Here is a 22771-nt window from a genome sequence, read left to right on the forward strand (position 1 = left end):
GCAGCGCACCGACACAGCTTTTTTATGAAGAAATGCATAAATTTTGGTCCAAAGAGCATTCTAACGCATGCAAACTTTCAACCTGCCCGGGTTTTGTTGGGTTATAACATAATTGATTAATCTTCCTGCAACCTCTTACAGCTACCAATCATGAAAGAAAAAAGCAACTGTGAAAAGCGCGAAATCGTTAACCGCTAATTTTTTTCACTTTCAGTTAAAAACATTTTATAAAAGGCAGCCGATGTGAGCACATTGGGCACATCTTGCGCCCAGAAATTTATAATACTATCTTCCCCAAAGCACATTCTACTGATTTTATATTCGCCGCCAACATTTAATATTTTTTTCTTCAGAGAAAGGTCTCGGGACCTGTTCGCAGCCATACATTTTAGTAGAGCGTTCATGCCTAATATTTTGCCACTTACCGAACCCTCTTACTTTTTTCTTTCTGATCCATACATCAATTACCGCCTGTTCATATACAGCACCCGTTACTGGAATGAAAGAGAACCAGAAGCAGGATGTGATATACAAGAAAACGGACTGGTGTTAAGTACCACATTAAAAAACCGCGCTTCCGCAACGACGAAGCCTTTCACCTGATGTCCTTGAAGCTTAGTAACTTGTTACACATTCTTCTATATCTCGCTACGCCCCCGCCGTCGCAATATAAGCCTTGCGCGGGAACGAAACCGGAAAGTCAAAGTTTGCGGTTTTCACGCGGTATTAACCCTAAACATTAGTGAATTCACCGGGAGAAGCTCGGGAATGCTTTTGCTTGTATCGTTTTTTTTTGTTAGTTTGACTGGGCCATCTTTATTTTATTTTATTTTATTTTATTTTGCGGACAATTTCGCCCGCCTACTTACGCAGCACTTCGCATAGATTAAAAAGCCATTTATCACGCCACGATAGAAACGCGTGTCTGGCGACTTTCACCGCTCGCGGCAAATTTCCTCTGCCGCAACTTAAATGGCCATAGAATTTTTTCTGGCTTTCTTGTACGTGTTTTTCTTTACGAACCACCGCTGAGTTTATTCAGTTTCCTCCTTTCTTGTACTTTTAGGCTTCTACGTCTATCACGCCGTTAAGGAGCTCGATTAACCAGCACCACCGCAAATGGTTGGCTATGTAAATTTGAAACTCTTCCTGCCTCGACAACTTTGGGTCTGTGAATTTCAAAATGTGCTTCCGCGCACCGCGATCCTCAACAGCAACAGTTATTTTTAAACCTACAATCGAGCAAACACTTCTTACAATAAATGGATATAGCAACAACCGAAAAAAAGCCGCCGAGCATTCTTTGGCCTCCCTCAAGTCACATAATGGCATTTGCGAACCCTAAGTTAATACATAATGTGGATTTCACCTATAGGCCTTCCCGCCCGAACGCCATGCACTTTTCCAGTCTGCAATTTTGACGGCCGTCGCTGCCGGCTCCATCCCACCAAATTCGTACACCTTTGCAGCTTCCGCTATTTTCGCGGCGGTCACGGTCAACTTCATCACCTTGACTTCGTACAGTTTCCGCAGCCTCCAATATTTTGGCGGCCGCCACAGCTGAAACGTAGGTCTGTAGGCGTCAAGACACTTAAATTTCATAATCCCACATCAAGTGATTGCACTGACACCACTAGCATGTTACGTACACATGCACCCAGTGTATTTTCTAAGCTGCCGGGTAGCACTGTAATGCTATAGTGCGTTCCTCAAACCTCTCTGAACACGCTAGTCGACAATATTACAACGAAAGACCGGCCAGGTGCATGTTTTATAGGCAGAAGCATTAGTTTTCAACAACAAACATGCTCAAGCTAATGCGTTGGCTGCGAAGTAATTAAGGCAGCTGACACATACGTAGTCTCGAAAAGTCACAGCGAAACAGTTTGCTTTTCCCTCTCTTTCTTTTACCTGCCGCGGTGGTTCAGTGGCTAAGGCGTTGTGCTGCTGAGCACGAGGACGCAGGTTCGATTCCCGGCCGCGGGGGCCGCTTTTGTGATGGAGGCGAAAAGCAAAAACTCCCGTGTGTACGAGATTTCGGAGCCCGTAAAGGATCCCCAGGCGGTCAAAATTAATCCGGAACCCTCCACTGCGGCGCGCCTCATCGCCTGCGTTGCGTCGGCGCATTCTACCCCCCAATCAATCAATCAATCAATCAATCAATCAATCAATCGATTCTTTTTCTTCTTTTGCCCTTCTGACTGCATACTACCTGTGCTTGGTATCATAAAAGTTCCAAGTCCGAGGTGTGTATAAGTGCAGAAGGCATTCCGCTTTCCTGCCGTAGAATGATTTCGAAGGAAATAATTATTATTTTCCTGTAATCCTCATTACACAGTTATCGAGCGTAATCGTAACGATTATCGTGAGCGGCACATTCACGCTTTCGCGAAGGATGCAGCAAAACTGACACACACTAGACGAGCACGATATATGACTAACTTAATATTAGCGTAGCCTGTACAGGAAACGTCACGTACTACGTCCTGGAGCCTGCCAACCGTTCATTATAGATGGTATAAATTGAAAAGTTTAGCTATTCATTTCTTCGCTTGGCAACACTGGAAACGGCCACGGACATGGACGTGGCGTGGCATGGGCCACTGCGGCCGCACGTACATAGAAAAATAATAAAGCCGTTCCACTCAATGTGAAAGGTGTCGGAAGTGCAGAGCAGTGATTCGCCATAACGGGCTGTAGCGCCGTTGTCCGCTCACTGCTACCACCCAATGCAACTCAAATTTCCCGCATTTGCAGTGCTTGTGCGCCCCCTGCCTGAAACAGCTGTTCTTTTTGTGCTTCTGTTCTTTTCTTCTATTCTTTTTGTTCTTGCTTTTCCTCCCGCACGTTCCGGCATTTCACTGCCACTTTTTTTCGCTTGCTATCGTAAAAGTCCAACTCAACGAGCGTTCCTAACCAAATGAACGCGGGCGCTACTGGTTAATTACGCATATTTTGCCTCAAATTTACCTACAGTTTTCTTTGCTCTAAACAACGGGGAGGTGTATGACAAGCGCTACCGGTTCGCCAGTTTCGAACGCTTATTACTATATAATCCGCTTGGCTTTTGAACCCTCTGGGTTACGCCGCGAGGACAGCCGCTACGACGGAACGCCGTGTGGCTCTACTTGGCTCCAGCGAGCGAGCGACGACGACAAGGCGAGCCCCGAAAGTGTTCTGCACTTAACAAATCACACCGGCGTGCGTCGTCTGCCCCGTTTCAACCCGATGCTCAACGCCGCCATGCATTCTTCCCCGGAACGCACTTCCATTTGCAATGGTCACCCGCAAGAAGTTGCGTACCAGCGTGCTCTTACCGTCACTTTTTAACACGAAAGTGTTTTATTCCGGGATTCACGAACATTTCACTGATGTCATATCCGTCACGGAACTCAAGCCAGTACAACGAAGCAACGGCCTGTAAAGGGTGCACCTCTGCACACAGGGTCTTCTTGCGGGGAAGCAACCTTTATGTAGTACCAAATATAAATTTTTGGGAGTGTGGATAAACGAAGGGGATAACTACTTAAGTACTCACGAAGAGCAACTTAAGGTTAAGGGAAAGCGAAACGCAGCTATAATGAAGCATAGAGCTCTGTGCGGGTATAACAAATATCAAGTAGTAAGAGGAATGTGGAAAGGAGTAATGGTTCCGGGTCTCACGTTTGCGAATGCTGTACTCCGCTTAAAATCAGACGTTTTATCAGGCCTTGAAGTAAACCAGAGAACGATAGGACGTTTGGCCTTAGGAGCGCATGGAAAAACAACTAACGAAGCAGTTCAGGGAGATATGGGCTGGGCGTCGTTTGAAGTTATAGAAGCTCAGAGTAAAATATGCTTTGAGATGAGGTTGAGGGCAATGGATCAACGAAGGTGGGCAGCTAAGGTTTTTAGGTACCTATACTTGACAAGCGTGGACACGCAGTGGTTAGAAGCCTCTGGGTGACGCCGCGAGGACAGCCGCTACGACGGAACGCTGTGTGGCTCTACTTGTTCCAGTGGGCGAGCGACGACGACAAGGCGAGCCCCGAAAGTGTTCTGCACTTAACAAATCACACCGGCGTGCGTAGAAGACTAGAAGGCTAACGATGAAATACGGAAAGAACAGTGGAGAATCCAAAACAGCCAAGGTAACCAAAACAGAGGCAAGGCAGATTGAAACGAATAAATGGAGGGAAAAAATGGAAGCTAAAACGTCGTTAGAGATGTACAGGGCTGAGAAAATGAACATCAGAAAGGAAAATTTCTACTATAATTCCCAGGGCAGTGCTTTGCTTTTTGAGGCTAGAGCAGGTTGCCTGCGAACTAAGAGTTTTGTGAGGAAGTATTCACAAAATGATGGGGTGTGTGTGGTCTGCGGAAAAGAAACAGAAACTATGCGGCACATAGTGTTAGAATGTGAGGGTATCCATCCAAATCTACATGAAGGGAATATTCGGCTTTCAGAAGCCCTAGGATTTGAGGGTATCAGAGGGGAAGTTAACTTCAAGGCTGTCGAGGGGACGAAAAGAAGATTAGAATGCTGGTGGACGAAAAGCAGAGAGGGGAATATTGCCTAGGACAGTTACCACCTGTAACAGGAAAAAGAAAGTATTTCGGGCCTAATAAGCTTTAGTGCCTGCCCTAAGCAGCGCTAGTATTAAACCAAGAGTGTAAAACATGGTTATATTAGTCCTTGTTGGTAAGATGACATGTCATCACCCCGCTTCAAAGGGGAAACCAATAGAAATCATCATCATCAAAGAGCAAGTTATACTTTAGTGTTGTTCGTTTTCGGGTTTTATATTTTAACACAAACGTGCCTTATGCCGGGACACACTAAGATTTCACTGACGTAATACCCGTCAATGAAATGACGCCAGTACACCTTTGCCAAAGCGACCCGCCAGCAGGAAGTCGCTCGCCAAGCACACCCACAAGACAGCCGCCGATACGCACATCATGATCAGCTGCAGATTTCGCTGCACACTTCACTTTCGTGTTTTACCGATTCCTATAGGACAGAGGAATCCACCACAGTTTTCTTGTTCATTCTTTTTTTGTACAGCAAGAGACTGAAACAGACTGAGCCTTAAAATACATTGAAAACATAGCTGGCCAGCCAAAATTTCCAAATTTGTTTCAATTAGCCGAACGTTTGAAATAACAGTGCCTGAACGTTTGGCTGAAAGCCGTGTCTGCGTACGCCGATACAGCAGACTGTCGAGGGGCGGCTATTTAAATAATCGTCCCTCCCATCCAAATTTCTCATGTGTATTTTCTACCGCGCCATATTTCAGGCCTTTCTTTCTTGTACCCCTGTATAGATAATGACCAGAACCGTAAGCGCGTTCTCCTGCTAAACGGGCTCTACGCTTGATATACTTTCCCGTTACCCCCTCCCCTTTTTCAAGCTCCCATCTCCCTTTTTCCCCTTCTCTTACAGATATATGGCTACGCAGTGCAGACTGTTCACGCGAATATATGCATACATACACGCAGAAGCAAGACACAGCGGGAAGGCCATTTTTTAAGCCGTCGTTATAACATCGCGCACTTTGGACTTGCTTGTGTTAAACGTGCGTTCCTAATTGCTTCTTAATAGCTGCTTTGAAGAAGAGAGAACAAAGCAGCTCAGAGAGGGCACTGTACAAACGGTGGCTGTTCTAATGTCTTGATTTTACGTACAGCATTAGGGCGGGCCATACAGAAACCATATCTTCTCGGTTTCTTACATCATGTTTTTTTTTTTTTAAGGAGGGGGGAGGGCAGAGAGCGAAATGTTATGTGCGCTAATCTAGAGACTATACGACGACTATAAGAAGTCTATAAAAGGTTGAGGAAACCGAAGTCTCGTAGAAAATAACAAAAAGGCTGGCTCAGGCAGTCAACAGACATGCGCTAAAGCGAATGAAGTGCCCCGTGCACTTGTATTGTTAGTATGCTAATTTCATTAACCTCCCTGTGTATGCAGGGGCAGTGAGCTAGTAATGAAATAGAAAAATCACACGGCTATGATACGCGGGACAGTTCGTGTCTCCTTTTTTTTGTTTGTTTCGTTTGGAAAAATAATTTTGTTTTTTCACCGGAGTAGGATGGCCGCCCACAGCTCCTAACTCTTTTTCTCCCCTACCCCATCCCTGTTGTTTCAATAAACGTTTCCTCTCTCTATCTCGCTCTCTCGCCGTTGGTTTTTGTGAGCGATTAAATTTAAAGCATGTTTAGTACTTTCGAAAAGAAAAGCACAGCATTCTGCCTACCATAGTTGATTTCGCGTCGTGAAATTAACGAGACTGTGTTACATTACACAGCCTTCGAAATAGTTTATTTGGGTAGTTCCAATATATACTGTGTATATATTGTGTTATCAAGTTATCTTTGTGCACAACAAATGTTTTTCCTAGCTTCCATTTTTACCGAAACATTGTAAAAAATAAATAAAACAGGAAATGACCACGAACACACCCCTGCGGTACGCCATTCGATGCTCAGCAACTGCACAAAAGCGGACCGTTAAGACAGGCGTAGCAGGACCGCCTTTGCAAATAACTTGTTAAAAAGTCAAGGAAGTAGTTTCTTCTAAGTTCAGAACGCTTTAGGGGCCCGCCTTGTCGTATCTCACTGTAACGCGTAACGCTTGACTGCCGGAATCAGGCGGCGCAGCGAAATAACGGACCCAAGTCGAGCCCGGCGTACCGTAGTAACGGCGTCCCACAGAGGCTTCAAAAACCAAGCGGTTTATATAGTCATAATCGTTCGAAACTCGTGAACCGCTGACGCTTGTCATACATCTTCCCGTTGTTTAGCGCAAAAGAAACTGCAGTTTTATTTGATGCAAAATATACGTAATTAACCGGCAGCGCCCGACTTCGTTGAGTTAGGAACGCTCGTTGTGTTGGTTTTTACGATAGTAAACGAAAAAAAGTGGCAGCAAATGGCGCGTTTCAAACTGCGCAGTAAGGCAATGGAGGCGCCGGCACGTGCGGCATGAAAAACAAGCACTAAAAGAACAGAACTCCCGCTGGCGCTGTTTCAGGCAGGGGGCCAGCAAGCACTGCGAAGGCGCGAAATTTGAATTTCATTGGACAAACCTCGGTTCCATTCATCAAGAGAGGAGTGGGACTTGGCGGCGAAGAGTGTGAGCGGATAATGGCGCTACAGCCCATTTTGGCGAATAACTGCTCTGCACTTCCGACAGCTTTCACATTGAGTGGAACGGCTTTAAGTTTCTTATGTTCGAGACTGACAGTTTCGTAATTCGCAAGCGGTGAATTTAGTCACTTAAACCTTTAATCAGGCCAACGTACAAGGTATCGGTATGGCTTCAACGACAAAATAAAGCTGGCGCATTTCCGTTGACGCAACTGCTTCTAAATGCAGAAATATTTTCGGATACAGCTCCACGCAGTAATCACGTGTTACCGGTAGCCGTCATATCGATCTATGTATTGTAGGCGTAAGCTTTTCTATGCCTAGAAGATACAGGTTGGCGTTAGTTCCTGTTGGCATCTTCTGGTTTCAACTTAAAGGGTTATTAGGGCAGCACGTCCATTAGTCATTGCTGAAGATGGTGTCACACGATGCTGTCGTTGCTCGGGCCGAGGAAATTTTGTACGCACTCTTTGGGTGCCCCCATGTCTTGTTATCTCTGAAATAACAGGTGCGTTAGCGCGCTCTGCTCGCTCACGAAGTATGATGAATTTACGGAACGGATCGTTGACTCTTAGATTCCTTCCGTGCCAACAACACCCCGCCCCAGTGATGGTGACGGCGATGACGCAGGTTGTATTTAGCGAAGCCACTGGATGAAAAGCCGCATTCCACGCCTACCGTAAGTGTCGATAGCCGCCTAAACACACGCTCGGTACCTCCACGCCCGCTGCGCACCACCGTGAACGAACTTCACGGTAGCGAACATGAAAAACACCTTGCCGCGGCCACGTCGCCTCCCTCAGAAGCACGCGAGCAGGCGAACTGCCCCCGGCGACCACGGTTAATTTCGATCGATCTCGTCCGCGTGTTGGTGCCCGACGCGACAGGCCGCTCCTACGTGTTTTTTCATCATTCAATGGCCGCGACAGCTGACCCGCTGTGGTGACTTTCGCGGGTCGAGGCAGCTTCCGGAAGGATATGTGTACAGTCACGATCAATTTCAAGGTGACTGCGGGAGCATCGTTCGGCCGTCCTTTCAAGCTGTCTAACGGCCGATTACAGAACTTTGGAGATAAGTATAGCGCTGACTTCTTACCCCCGTAGTTTCTTGCATGGCACAACCATGATACATCCCGTAACATGGCGCTGCTGATTGTTTTTTTCACCACTCCAGCGAAGAAACAATCACCTTCCAATTGATCGCGCGTGTACATGCGAGTTTTCCAGCAGCCAACAAACTGTTGATTCATTGTGGAGTTGCACGCGCTGACGCAACACAGGCGACGAGGCGCGCCGTAGTGGAGGGCTCCGGATTAATTTTGACCACCTGAGGATCTTTAACGTGCGCCGCACCTCCAATGGAAAAGCTGCCGCCACGACAGGGAATCGAACCCGCGTCCGGCGTGTTACTTGGCACTTGGCTAGACGTGATGGGGTAGAACTAATAAACTCGATTTGGGAAATTTGCTCCGTATGTCGATATTTTTATGTTCGTAGCCCCATTTTTCAGATAAATGTGAGCACAAATATCAATTCCTCAAATTGTGCAGCCTCTAGTATGTTTCGAGTCAAATCTATTTTACCCCAAAGCGTACGACTAAAGACGATTTCCAATCGTGTGGCTGAACAAGTACTACGACTAAATAATTTGATCTATATTTAGGACAATTACGATCTCAGCGTACGCCAGATTGCTCGGCATCGAAATCATGGGCTCCCGTTTTAGCGGCCGACAGACATAAATGAAGCTCCATATTCGCTCTCGCAGAACCTAATCATTTTCTTTTTTGCCCTTAAAACGGAACCTTTGAGTCGGAGCCCGAAGCATAATTATCTTGCGCACGACGAAGCACGCTCATTGGTACGTCTTCAATGATTATACTTCTGCCGAGCAGCCGGATAGATATATCGCCCGCCTCGAACGATGAGCAAATAAAAGGTATTAAATGACGGAAAAACGAGATTGGAGAACGAGTGCTAAAAGGAGGTTCGTTCTTGTCGTAATTCGTTAAACCGTGGCCCGTTTTAATTAAGCGCCGCAGATCCAGAGACAGCTATGCGCGCATGAATTCTCAATCGACTGGCGATGCGAACGGCTCATCGTGGTCCCGAGACAATTATGCCGGCTGGATATTGGGGCTTTTAAGCAGAGCGCGCGAATGTGATATGAATTTTACATCGGCGAATAGCACAGACCGAGGCGAATGGTGTGGCAACTTTAATTGAAACTCCCACTTTTGAGATATCACTAGCCTGTATATAATTTATAACTTGCGTATACAAATTAAGTGTGGACATATATATATAACTGCGCTGCACAGTCTGTTGATTGGATTCAATGAGTCGGAGTCGCTGCAGACTTTGACAGCCGTTCACACATTGGAAAGTTCGTTCAACGCTCATTTAAAAGACAAATGACGCTGCATTATTCTTCCCTGCAGTAAGAGCTGTATGGGAAGTGCACATAAAAAAAATTGGCCGCGTATCTGCTCCTTTCGTTGCAAATGCCGTCAAAAGACGATAGTCTTTATCGGCTTTTGCGAAGTAAATGCCTCCCTTCGCTTTCCCGCTCACCTCTCATGTTGTTCCTCTTGCGTCGCGCTCCTCCCAAGGTAAAGGCGCCAAAGGTTTGCTTAAATCATTTTAAATTTCCCGCGTTCCATTGTTCCAAACCGGGTGTCTCGATGCGAACGCAGCCGTACAGCGAAGACGCGCGTTAATCGAGGCGCCCTACTTCAACGTTTATAGAACCGCGTTTCCCTACTCCACGTGCGTTGCAAGCAGAACGTGGAACCTCTGTAGTAGACTTTGCGTAACTGTTGCCGGTTGATTTCTTAAAATGACGCCAGAAGCTATAGTGGCGCGGGCGACAGCAGGCGACGGCGGAGTGAGTTCTTTTTCTGCAGTTGATGAAGTATTTAATTTCGCAAAAGTCAAGCATGTTTGATTTTTTTTTATAAAGGAACACTGCAAATGTCACTTCTGTATTGATTTATTGTCTCATATTTGCGTAATGTCTTGTTCTTCTTCAACAATGTTGACAAGTATGAACATTACACCGGACATAGACGGGTAGATTTAGCTGTGACTATATAAGACTATTGCGCAGGCATTGCTTTGCTTTGGCCGGGTGGCTGAATCGAGTCACAGACAGACAGGCGGACAGACAGACAGACAGACAGACATACAGCCATACCAAAATTTCTGGGTTTAAGTATCCCAAGAAAGACTATCGGCTTTAAAATTAAAGCCGCTCCACTCAACGTGAAATCTGTCGGAAGTGCAGAGCAGTGATTCGCCATAATGGGCTGTAGCGCCGTTATCCGCTCAGTGCTACCACCCAATGCAATTCAAATTTCCCGCCTTCGCAGTGCTCGCGCGGCCCCTGCGTGCAACTGTGCCAGCGGGAGGTCTGTTCTTTTAAAGACGATAGCAGAGTCCGTCAATGCTTTGACGGACTCTGACGATAGTCTTTCTTGGGCTACTTAAACCCAGAAATTTTGGTCTGTCTGTATGTCCGTCTGTCTGTCTGTAACTCGATTCAGCCACCCTGCCAAAGTAAACTGCTTACTGCGCGATAGTCTTATATACTCACAGCCAAATGTAAACCTCTAAGCCTGGTTTATATGTTCATACTTGTCAACTTTGTTGAACACGAACAAGACATTACGCAAATATAAGACAGGAAATTAGTGCACAAGGGATATTTAGTGTTCCTTTATTAAAAAATTCATGGATGCTTGGTTTTTCGATAAAAAATGATATCCTACTTCTACTGAAGAAAACCGCCGCCTCCTGGCGGCATATGAAAAATCACGCGGAAACAGCAACGAAAGGTTCCACTAGCTAGGTTCCACGTTCTGCTAGGAACGCACGTGGAGCACGGCCACGCGGTTCTATAACTCTTGTAGTCGGCCGCCTCCATTCACGCGCGTCTCCGCCGTACTGCAGCGCTGGCATCGAGGAACCCTGCCTGTAGCAGTGGAACGCGGTAAATTCAAATCGCCTTGCGCAAACGTTTAGTGTGTTTACTTTGGGATGAGCGCGACGGTACAGAAACAGCATGAAAGGTGAGCGAGAAAGCAAAGGAGGGCATTTCATTGGCAAATGTCTACAAAGATTATCGTCTTTTGACGACATTTGCAACGAAAGGAGCAGATACGCGGTCAATTTTTGTGCTTGCTTTTCCTCCCGCACGTGCCGGCATTGCACTGCCACTCTTTTTCGCTTACTATCGCAAAAACCAACTCAACAAGCGTTCCTAACTAATTGAACGCGGGCCCTGCCGGTTAATTACATATATTTTGCCTCAAATGTACCCACAGTTTTCTTTGCTCTAAACAACGGGGAGATGTATGACAAGCGCCAGTGGTTCGCGAGTTTCGAACGCTTATGACTAAATAAACCGCTTGGCTTTCGAAGCCTCTGGGTTACGCCGCGACGACTGAGCGCCGTGGGGCTCTGTATACTTGGGTCCAGCGAGCGAACTACGACGACAAGGCGAGCCCTCAAGTTCTTTGCGCTTATATGCCATCGTTAAAGACTGGTGACAACAACAGTGGGGTCCTCGGTCAGCAGTCCGAGACTCAGCTCGGAACCTCAAAGAAGCACTCCGGCATTCATTTGTCATGCAGTCAAAGCTAGATTTAACAACGTTGGAGGAAGGGGTCGCAAATAATTTTATGAAATAGGGAGCTTCGATAAATCGAGTTAGGGGTTTCGTGGTCACTTTATCGCGTACATTCGATTATATACCCTAGTGGCATCCAACAAGCGTTTGCGGCGTCGTATTTGCGAAGCGTGAAGAATCCTAAAATAAAATTGCTGTCCGCGCGTATGACTCTTGGAGAGACGACGAAAATTGTTATCTGAACAAGAAGGGCCCCCGGGTGGCTACCAATTTATTTTCCACCAAAGAAGTTTGTGATGTTTGCTTGCGTTACGTCTCCCGTTTTGCGTCGCGCACTTTCTTAACAGAGGGACAAAGCAGCTCCGCGATGTTATCTATGGCGCACCATGAAGCAATTTTAAGGCGTTCGCTAAAATAAACCAAAGCACTTTTCGAGCTGCATTTTTTGAGAAAAGGTTCGTTAAACCGGGACAGATCATGATATTGGTTTCGTTATTTCGACTTAGTCAAAGCATTGGGATCTATGGCCGTCTGAGAGGGGATCGGGATATCTTCGTTAAATCAATACTTTCATTTAATCGGGTTTCGTTAGATCGGGTTTTGACTACATATTTATATGCCACGGAGCCCTCGGACTACCTGCAAACTACTCGCGGTGAGTCTGATCATGGAATAACGCGACTGTTGCATCGAAATTGGAGGAAGGAAAGAAGTACCGGCGTGAATCGGATACAGTAGTGGGGTGTCCTATAGCGCGCACTGTCCTCCTTCAAGTCTTGCGCACGAGTGTGCCTGTAACTTCGAGATACCTTGGTGTACGCAGTAATTCACAACGCAAAAAAGCAATATGACCGTACCTTGAAACAGAATAATAAATGCATACTGCGGGTGCTATATTTCGTTGAATACGTATATATTGTAACGGCACAGTTGACCGTATAACTACATACTGTATACGGTAAGCAGCTCCCTGGAATGAGGGAGTTTTAAGCCCAGAGAACAAATAAATTTTTGTCTGTTTGTCCGTCCGTCTGTGTGTCTGTCCATCCATCTGTGCGTCTGTCTGTCTGTCTGTCTGTCTGTCTGTCTGTCTGTCTGTCTGTCTGTGTGTCTGTCTGTCTGTCTGTCTGTCTGTCTGTCTGTCTGTCTGTCTGTCTGTCTGTCTGTCTGTCTGTCTGTCTGTCTGTCTGTCTGTGCGTCTGTCTGTCTGTCTGTCTGTCTGTCTGTCTGTCTGTGCGTCTGTCTGTCTGTCTGTCTGTCTGTCTGTCTGTCTGTCTGTGTGTCTGTGTGTCTGTCTGTCTGTCTGTCTGTCTGTCTGTCTGTCTGTGTGTCTGTCTGTCTGTCTGTCTGTGTGTCTGTCTGTCTGTCTGTCTGTCTGTCTGTCTGTGTGTCTGTCTGTCTGTCTGTCTGTCTGTCTGTCTGTCTGTGTGTCTGTCTGTCTGTCTGTCTGTGTGTCTGTCTGTCTGTCTGTCTGTGTGTCTGTGTGTCTGTCTGTCTGTCTGTCTGTCTGTCTGTCTGTCTGTCTGTCTGTCTGTCTGTCTGTCTGTCTGTCTGTCTCAACAACTAGACGTGGCGGATCGGAAACAGTTTAAACGCGGAACGTTTATAGATCCCCCGCCCCCTTCCCATTTTACGAGATGTTTGCCTGAAGCCGTTACTTTTATCCAGATATGCTAACGTTGCAGGTACTCGCGTGACACCACATGCTGCCCGGAGGGGGGAGGAGGGAAAGGGGAGTTCGCGGGCGGGTGTAATAAGAGGTCGTTAACCTAAAGCGATGCGAAGACATTACTAATGCTTAGCATTTATAGGATCAGTGCTCAGCTTCTATTTTGAAAGTTTGCGTTGAAGACTCGATGGAATAGTGCGCGTTAAAGATACAGTGCCTAGACCCGCTGTCTGGTTTTAACTGGTAAAACTCCTTTCTCGGAAGCAAATACGACCACGGCAGCGTTGCTTCCTCTTGCTAGTAACTCATACAAACAGTTCCGCGTCGGGCGGTCGGTAACGCGGGAGCCAAGTAAGCGACAGTGAATGAGCAACAGAGCGCAAACCTCCGAGTAGTTTAAATGGGCTTACAATTTTTTGTGTGTGTGTGAGTGCATGTCCTCTAGCTCACTTGGAAGCCAGTGTTTTAAATAGTCGGGTAACCACATGAAATATCTAAACAAATTGTTGGAAATAACTTCAATTTTACCCTAAACATTCTGAAGTCTGACAGGTGGCGCTATGCGGTGTCTAAACGTCATTACGTATACAAACAGCAGCGTCGGTTTTAATGCGGTTTCAAGTACAAGTTTATGAAAATCTCTATTCATCTCACGTACAGTTAGGAGTATGTTGCTGCGCAGCTGACCGTCATGGTTGCCAGCATTCGTTTTGGCAGCGCGCTTGCGTCTGGTAGATCAAACAATTCGGCTTTCGAACTTTCCCTGGCGCTATCTGGGAATTCGGTTCACGGTGTGTTAAGTGATGCCTTTTCGTTTGAGAGAGAGAGAGAGAGAGAGAGAGAGAGAGAGAGAGAGAGAGAGAGAGAGAGAGAGAGAGAGAGAGAAAGCTTTAATGGCATGTACTCCTAAATCGGTTGTCTGTTCCTTTAAGAGCGGAAGCGGAATGGTGGGGCGGCAACCCCGCCTCTCTCTATCTTCTCTTGATTAGAGGTGGAGGCTGTAAAGAAGCTCTGCTTCATAAATAATATCGGTAGAGAGGTCAATTAATTGTTAGTGTTGTTTGCTCCAAATTATGTGAACTCGTTCTGTTATTTTACGAGTGTACAATACCTTCGTTCCCTCTTCTCCCCCCTTCAAATACGATTTGCCTTCGCCGAAAAAACGAATCCACTGGATGCTACCTTCGTGGAGAGACACGGCGGCTGCCTCGTACACTGAAAGTTCCCCCCGTCAGACGTGTTGCCTGATGGACGACCGCTGAGCTAGTCGTGTTTGAGTGGGACAGGGAGAAACGAAACAGAGAACTTCTGTATTAGGTGGCAAAGTAGGTGAATGGTGTCCTCATTTCAGGAACCCTAGCGGTGGTTCCAGCCGCGACGATCCTTTCTACCAGCCGGAGTTAGTCGCCGGAACTGGAAGTGGACAGCATGCTCCCGCACTGCTCCCGCGTCGAACTTATAATTTTGTCTTTATTGGTTTTTTTTTTTTTGCCACTCCCACATCATTTGCAAGAGAAAGCCATGTTCGCTAAGAAGCCGGCACAGATGGAGGCACTGTAGTTGTTCGGACATATGAAGTGTGATTTAGTCGCACAGGGAAACATCGTTGTTTGCAGCAGCCGAAGTGACCGTTCGTGGTCTTTCGGTAGATATTCATGAGCCGGGGTTTAAGCCCTGCGCTCGAGACTGTAAGAGTGGGTGATCTCTCGGTAGGTTAGGAGTGACCTCACAGCCTAGATGCTCGGCGGGTTAGCTGTAATCATCCCCATCTGACGTAGCAGGCACTGCCGCTAGTGAGCTGACCTCTCCAGTCCACATCAAAGAGTTTTCTCTCTCTCTCTCTCTCTCTCTCTCTCTCTCTACCCGCCGCGGTGGCTCAGTGGCTAAGGCGTTGCGCTGCTGAGCACGAGGTCGCGGGTTCGATTCCCGGCCGCGGCGGCCCCTTTTCTGATGGAGGCGAAAAGCAAAAACGCCCGTGTGTACGAGATTTCGGCGCACGTTAAAGATCCCCAGGTGGTCAAAATTAATCCGGAGCCCTCCACTACGGCGCGCCTCATCGCCTGCGTTGCGTCAGCGCGTTAAACCCTACAATCAATCAATCAATCAATCAATCAATCAATCAATCAATCAATCAATCAATCAATCTCTCTCTCTCTCTCTCTCTCTCTCTCTCTCGGGCCGTCGAAGGGGGCGGAGTACACAGTATGTTGAATCGCCTGTCCAGTGGATGTTGAATGAGAATGTTGAACCACAGCGCAAAGGACGAAACAATGGACGATAGCAAGAGGACACACGAAGCGCTTCCTTTATATTTCCCAACAGCACCAAATATAAACAAAATTGAAGAACACAAAACATGAAAAAAAAACATTTGAAAACGGGCATGAAAAAGCATAGGGCCAACCACACAGATAACCGTTATCGGAACGTGTCCTGTTAAGATATTCTATCTCCTTCTTCGTGAGTGCAATTGAGGCTATGCTGACGCAATTCTCACCCATGCGTTCAATCTCAGCCGGTTTTCATGCCGGTTTTTTCATATATTGTTTCATGTTTGGTTTTCTTCAATTTCGTTTATATTTGGCGCCGTCGGAGAAAATAAAATCCAGTTGTAAGTCAGCGATTCGTGTGTCCTCTTGCAATCATCCTATGTCTCGTAGTTTGCGCTGTGGTTCAACATGCATCACATACTCGCCCAAGATTTCACGTTGAAAGAGGATGTTCTGTGCAGACTTAGATATTCTCCCATGGAGGTGTGCTCTCAGAATGCCTGCTGTGAATCCGTGATAATTATATCCACGTTTGTTTGAGGGATCTATGGCCAGGCCGATGGCTACTTCTGCTGCCTGGGCAGTGGTCACGCGGGAAAGGGCGGATGCTGGTGATGTGCGAAATGGCAGTTGTCACGGCGGCCGTCATGGCCACCCTTCTGGCGTAGCCTGTCGCGTCAATACAGACCACTCGGTGCCTATTGTCATTCCCCTTTTCGATGGCTCGCGGTTTTCCATGCCAGAAGCCGAATGTTATTTCTCCAATCCCGTGATTAACGAAGAAGAGGGGACCCTAGCGTTAAGAACAGACAGAATGTCTGACGACATCGCACGAACGCACTGAGGAAAAAAACACTAGCGGGACCTTCTTACCTGGCACGCAGGGGATACCGGCGGGCATTTTTTCGTCCTTGTTGGGTGGAAACCTCGGCCTCTCGGTCACAAAACACCGGGGAAGGAAGCCAGAATTAGACCTCAGCTGTTCGAACAGGTCCCGCAGATCGGGCTTGCCTCCTGCGAGAGAGAGAGAGAGAGAGAGAGAGAGAGGGGGATAGCAAATCAGTTATCAGAGAAGAAATAAGCAAGGTTTTGTCTTAAGTTCCAGATAGTAAGGAAACCATAATCTCCTAAAGCAGGGATCAGGACGAACATCTCGGACCAGCGGTATATTGGACTTGCAAGGACTCTACCACACTTTCCGGTACACATTCGTCGCTTACTGCAAGCCTCTATAAATGACAGCCAGTCAGTCTTATCTTGCCTTTTGCCTCTTATATTTCCCGTCCTATAACCCAACATCCATTCCGTTATTGGAAGGGTAATTTCTTGTTTGTCCGTCACGCAACACGTCTTGGCTAACTCGCATCACATTGATGTATCACGTCGTAGGGCAATGCAAACAGAAAGCTCTCCACCGAGAGTAGCCCCCTTGTCTATCGCCGAGAAGAAGGCGTACGTTGTATGCCTAGACGGGGGGCCATTTTTTTTTTTTTTTGCTTCATCGATTCATTGACGCTCAACTAGGCCATCAGTTTTGAAAAGAGCTGTGTCCATACGCTAGTTTGTTGATCCACCACGTTCGTTGATCCACCACGTTCACTTGCCCCCCTTGTTCCAGATTTCACCAATTTTCGTGATTTTATATAAATTCCTTAGGCTGTGCGTACGGTTCCTCGCAGGGCGATTCTGAATTCCAAGAATATTTACATGCTCGATTCTATTAAAAGTGTGCATTCATATACCTTTACAAGTTATAAATCCAATAGTTTAGGAGTTATAGCGAGAAAGTTAAACATCTTTTCGTAACATGGGTGTCTTATCCGTTACTGATATCATGGATTTGCACCCATTTTATGGGTTCAGTATGCATCCTGAGAACCTTGACTCAGGATGCACACTGGAGGATTGGAAATCTGCACATGTGACCTCAATTATTAAATACGGGGTCAATACAATCCCCAACAACTACACACCAATTCCACTGACATCCATCTGTTGCAAATTGCTTGAACACACGGTATTCACACATATAATGACCCACCGTAACCTAAATAACCTGCTCTTAAACAACCAACTTGGCTTTCCAAATAATCTATCATGTCGAACACAGCTCTTCAAATTGGTAACCGACCTCCCTTCCGCTCTAAGCTTTTTTCGTCCTGTTGATGCAATTTGCATTGCTTTTTCAAAAGCCTTCGATCGCGTGACCCCTGCACGCCTAATTCATCACCTCCGACTTGATGAGAACACAGCACGATCGATTGAAGATTTTTCAAACAATCGTTTCCAGGCAACTCTATTTCTCAGGAAACATGCGTTTCATCATGGCGTCCCTCAGGGGTCAGTGTTAGGTCCTCTCTTCTTCTTAATCTACATCAAAGATGCAACCTAAAATCAGTAATTCGCCTGCTTGCGGACGACCGGGTAGTATATAGAGAACTATGTCACCCTGCTGACACAATCATGTTGCAGCCTGACCCCGTTAAGCTAAAGGAATGATACAGTCGCTGGCAAATATAAATTAATCTAGAAAAACCAAACACATAAGGTATAGTTGTGTTGCCACAACCATTCCTGTTAGCTATAAAATAAATTGTACCCCAGAAGATTCTGTTCAACCGTTTAAATGTATGGGTGTCTTTTCTACGGCCAATTTAAGCTTGACGTATAACAAAAAATCATTAAACTACTAAAGCCCTTAAAAACATAGCATTCTAAAAAGACGTCTACATTAGTTACCAAGCCAACCAGGTTACACGCATACAATTGTCTTATCCGGCCCTCGCAAACTACGCTGGTATAATATGGCATTCTAATGGCACAAACTTAACTTAACCCTTGTAATTTGTCCAGAACAAAGCAGACAGGTTCATCACGTTTTCGTACTCGAGCTACCAGAGCACATGTTCTTTCAAAGGTTAACTTAATCTGCCCTCTGTTTCCATGCGCCGCAAGATGGTTCGATTATCTTTTTTCATTCTTTGTAACACAGTAACACGCTGTTTTCCCACATTCACATCTTTCCACCGCCTCATGTCTCAGCCCGAATTGACCCCAAATTTTTACAACTAGACCAATTTTCGCTAAAACAGAAATATATAAAAACTCTCGTTAGGCTATGGCAATCACCGAATGGAATTCGTTGCCTGCTCACGTCGCAATACTGTCCGATTCATAATCCTTTCAAGACCCACTGCAAATCTTTCTTGAATTTGTTTGACGTCGTGTGCATTTCTTTCTTCCTTTCTTTTTATCTTTTGTTCTCTTTTTTGCAACAGTGTAGTGCACTGGTTGCGTTTCCTTTGTTTTTCTCTTTTGTCTGTACATTTTTTCCCTTCAAGGTTAATGTATTTTTGTGCGGCGATGTTTTTGGCATGTGCTTTCAGTTTCTCGATGTTGCTCAAGTGCGACATTTACGCAGGAGCATTGTTGTTTTCTGACAGAAAAATGTTCTGTACTCCCTACTGTAAACCCGCATTTAAATAAATAAAAAAATAAAAATAAACAGAAATTACTTGTACGAAGTCGCTATCTAAAAAAAGTTAGAACGTTGGGAAGCTATTCCTTATCAGCGATAAGTGATGTGAGCGGTAACTAAATTCCGTTCTCTGGTGTTCCCAGGTCAGGGCCTACGCTCCTGTATCTTCTCGCATATGCAAACATCTCTCCTCGTTCTTAGGTGTTTCATTAACATAGCTTTCAGCTGCGAGTCTTGAGTGCATAAATTGTGAAATAAACATCTTGAGGAGGCTGCCCTTTCAAGATAAATAATTAAATAAAGACAGAGAGGGAACCGGAAGTATGTGGAAGGTCCACCTGAATCGAATGCCGAGTCTGCGTCGGACCGAGAATGAAACTTGTTTAATTCCTTCTCCTGATGGTCGCTGCCAAAGTACGCGTTGAGTGGCTAGCAACGAGGCTCAAAATGAGTGCTTAGGGCTACAACTGAACCCGCTTTCGCTGCTCAAACCATGGGCGTGTATACATCATCAGCTCGAAGAGAACAGGACGCAACCAATGGCAGGCGATCGCTACTCACCAGACAAGAATGCAACAACCAGAACATTCGGGCACAGCACATGTGTTACGCATGCGTTTGCGTTATACAGTCAAATCTCGTTACTATGAACCCCACATTACCGAATTTCTCAAATTTACACGAACATTTTCAAAATCCCTGCCAGATTTCCTATATTTTCAATCTAAAAATATTTCAGAACTACGAATTTCAGTATAGCGCATATTTCAGAATAACGCGCGTTATTTATTATTTATTTATAGAAGAGGGTCATCAGTATTATAAATGCGGGTAAAATAACAGCGCCGCAACTTCCGCGTGTAACAGGAACCGCCATTTCTCTGTGTTTTCCCACATGCACAGTAGCTATCGTCGTCACCATTTTGAGTGCCAATTGCTAGCGCCACCACAAAGCTGCAGTTTAATGTACAGTAGCCTAGCCAGCCTAGCCGCCTTTGCAACTTTTCTCTCTCCTTGCTTTGGATGTCAGTCGATGGCCGGTCGGTGGTTCGGTTGTTTCTCACGCTATTCACGGGTGCGGGCAGGTATTTCTTTGTTGCGTGTGATCTTGCTGCAAAGTTTGTGCGATATCGAATGATAACTGCAGTTAGCGGCACAGCCAAGAAGAAGCGAAAGCATCGTCCCGACGCGAACGAAGACGTCTGTGGGTCGCAGAACCCAGAATGAGATGAGATAGAGTCTAAAAATGATGTTTTAGGGCACATGAATACAGTCGACACATTCATCGCTGGGTTCAATGATGTACCCGATGAGGTATTGCGCAGAGTGGAATCCATCGTGCATGCTGCCCTCGCCAGACGAAAGTAACTGATTTCTTCAAATAAAGCTCCTTTGAAGTCAGTGCGACATTTTGATTTAAGAGCATGCTTGTCTGCACACGCGTATACCGTCAAAGTACGTCACTTTCACTCCTAAGTGTGAGCACTGGCTTATAAGCGCAAGTTTTTCATTACAACGATATTTGAAAATAACGAACGATTTTGGGTGGTCCCGCGTGATTCGTTATGTGGAGGTTTGACTGTTTGTGAACACTGGTCCAGTTGGCAGAACAGAGAGCTAGAAAAGTGAAACCTACCTTGCTAACGTTATGAAAGAGAAAGAGACATACGAGAGCAGCGTAAGTGTTGGCTTCGATCCTCGTCGCCTAAGGGCGTTTATGAACCTGTCGACAAGCTCGTAGCGCAAAAAGCGACTGGCCGCGAGTGCTTACCGCTATTGTTCGACGCAGCGGAAGCATATAGGTCAGCAGCACGCGAAAATGTCAACTAGTAGTTCCGGAGGATGCTGACATATACGGGATGCTCAGATCCCCAAAAGGGTAAAGAAAAGTAGGGAAGGGTCTCGTGCAGAGAGGGGGGGGGGAAGAGAACGTGAGGCCTCCTCCTCCTCCTCCTCTGAACGCTCGTGCCAACGCCATTCCCGCCGTCGCCGTCGTCTCTCAGTAGAGCAAAGAGCGTTCGGCGTGTGTCGAGCGCTCTATTGTTTCGTTATCTGCCTCGCTGAGCGTCGGCGATGCCCGCGAGAGTGTCGAAGGGAAATACTAAACGACCGGCGATGACGCGATAACGGCGGGAAAGCGGCGGGGCATAAAACAGGGAAGGGACGCTGCGGGAGTGAATGGGGAAAGGAGGAAGAGGGGAACGCCGCGTGAAGTGTTGTGCTGGTAAGCGGACGCCGAGGCGCCTTCTCTATGATGCCTTGTCCTGCGTCCGGGCGCGTCGGCGCGCCCCATTAAACGTCTATTTGCTGACAAATGACGCGCGCTCCTCGCCGCCCTTGAGCGCTGCCCCTCTCCCTATCCTCTTCCCTCGGTCTCCCTCACTCCCCACACTTGTCCCCCGGTTCTGCCCGTTGATCCCCATCTCCCCCCCTCGTTCGTTTATGTTATCCTTTTCCCACCGCGACGCTCCCTCTGTTCTTACAGCACCCCCCCCCCTTGTGTCAACCGTAGTGCGTGCGTGCGTACACCTACGCAGAGAAGGGCTTGCGCTCGCAACATACGCACGCACACAATATGGGCGGTTCTCACAACGATCCGGTGTCGCGTCAGCTCCGGTTGTGCGAGGCGATTGAAAGCGGGAAAGAAAAGAAAACAGAGAGGAAATAATAAAGACTCCACATCTGCACGTTATGTGACTGAAGGAGGGGGAGAAGTAGTGCCCGAAGTGCCGTAAAACACGTGACTTGGGTGGGCGACGAACCTACAGAAGCTCGCTTTCCACCTACATCTGCGCTCTTTGTGGGCCGTCTACGGTTCACGGCTATCGACGGCAGCGCACCTCCCATAATGCACTTTGTGTCACTGTGCCAGTGCGTGGCTTGGCCGATGAGTGCACTCCGTGGGAACGGAACCTAAGGAGATGCAGCGATGAGCGGGGACGGTGTAGTCCGTGACGAGGCTATCTCGCCACGCGCGCCGCTTCGGTGGCCGGTGATCGCGTGCGGCACGCGACCCGGATTTCTCAGAGTGATAAAAGCAGCGGTTGCGGTTTCGGGCTCCCATCGGGGCCTTCGGGAAGCTCTCGTAATGCGTAAATTGAGGTTGGGGGCGGGCGGGCTTGGAGGCAACTAGCGTGCCGTGATTGCTGGAGGGGAGGCCAGGCCTGGGAACTGAATTCCTCCGGGGGCAAAAGTGCACGCGTGAAGCTTCGGGGTCCCCATAGGCTTCCACGAAGAGTCCCGGGGTCTTTGGAGCGCTGAAGCATGGGTCTAAGGTTTAATTTCAGGCAGTGCATTAGGGTCACCGAGGTTCTTAAGCTCCCCAGTCGCACACATTGTAACAACGGAAGAACAGCGACGGTGTGAGATACGAGTGTTGGATGCGCTAAAAGATGACAACGATGGATTTAGATAAAACGCATATCCTGCGTTCTTATAAACAACGTAGGATGCGCCTGTCCCCGATGGTGCCATATACGAGGTTGTAATGAGATTAAGGTATTCGTTTCGGGGCTCGGGCTGTTGGCGTCTCATGTCGTCGTCGTAACGGTCTTCTCATGAAGTCACGGTACTAAAACCCTAGTGCAGTCGTT

The 22771-nt window shown here is 47.0% G+C and overlaps 1 protein-coding gene across 1 annotated transcript in view; it reads right to left on the minus strand.

The window, feature by feature from the left end:
• LOC144175917 (uncharacterized) overlaps nucleotides 1-22771 on the minus strand; it is a 138776-nt gene that overhangs the window by 78987 nt on the left and 37018 nt on the right. Inside the window, exon 2 of the mRNA XM_077704991.1 lies at nucleotides 16574-16714. Within this exon, the coding sequence (XP_077561117.1) occupies nucleotides 16574-16714 (141 nt within the window). The remainder of the gene's footprint in view (nucleotides 1-16573; nucleotides 16715-22771) is intronic.

This window comes from Haemaphysalis longicornis, unplaced genomic scaffold, assembly GCF_048455015.1.
Source record: "Haemaphysalis longicornis isolate Haplotype H1 unplaced genomic scaffold, Haemaphysalis longicornis Haplotype H1 scaffold_3, whole genome shotgun sequence".
Lineage (NCBI taxonomy): Eukaryota > Metazoa > Arthropoda > Arachnida > Ixodida > Ixodidae > Haemaphysalis > Haemaphysalis longicornis.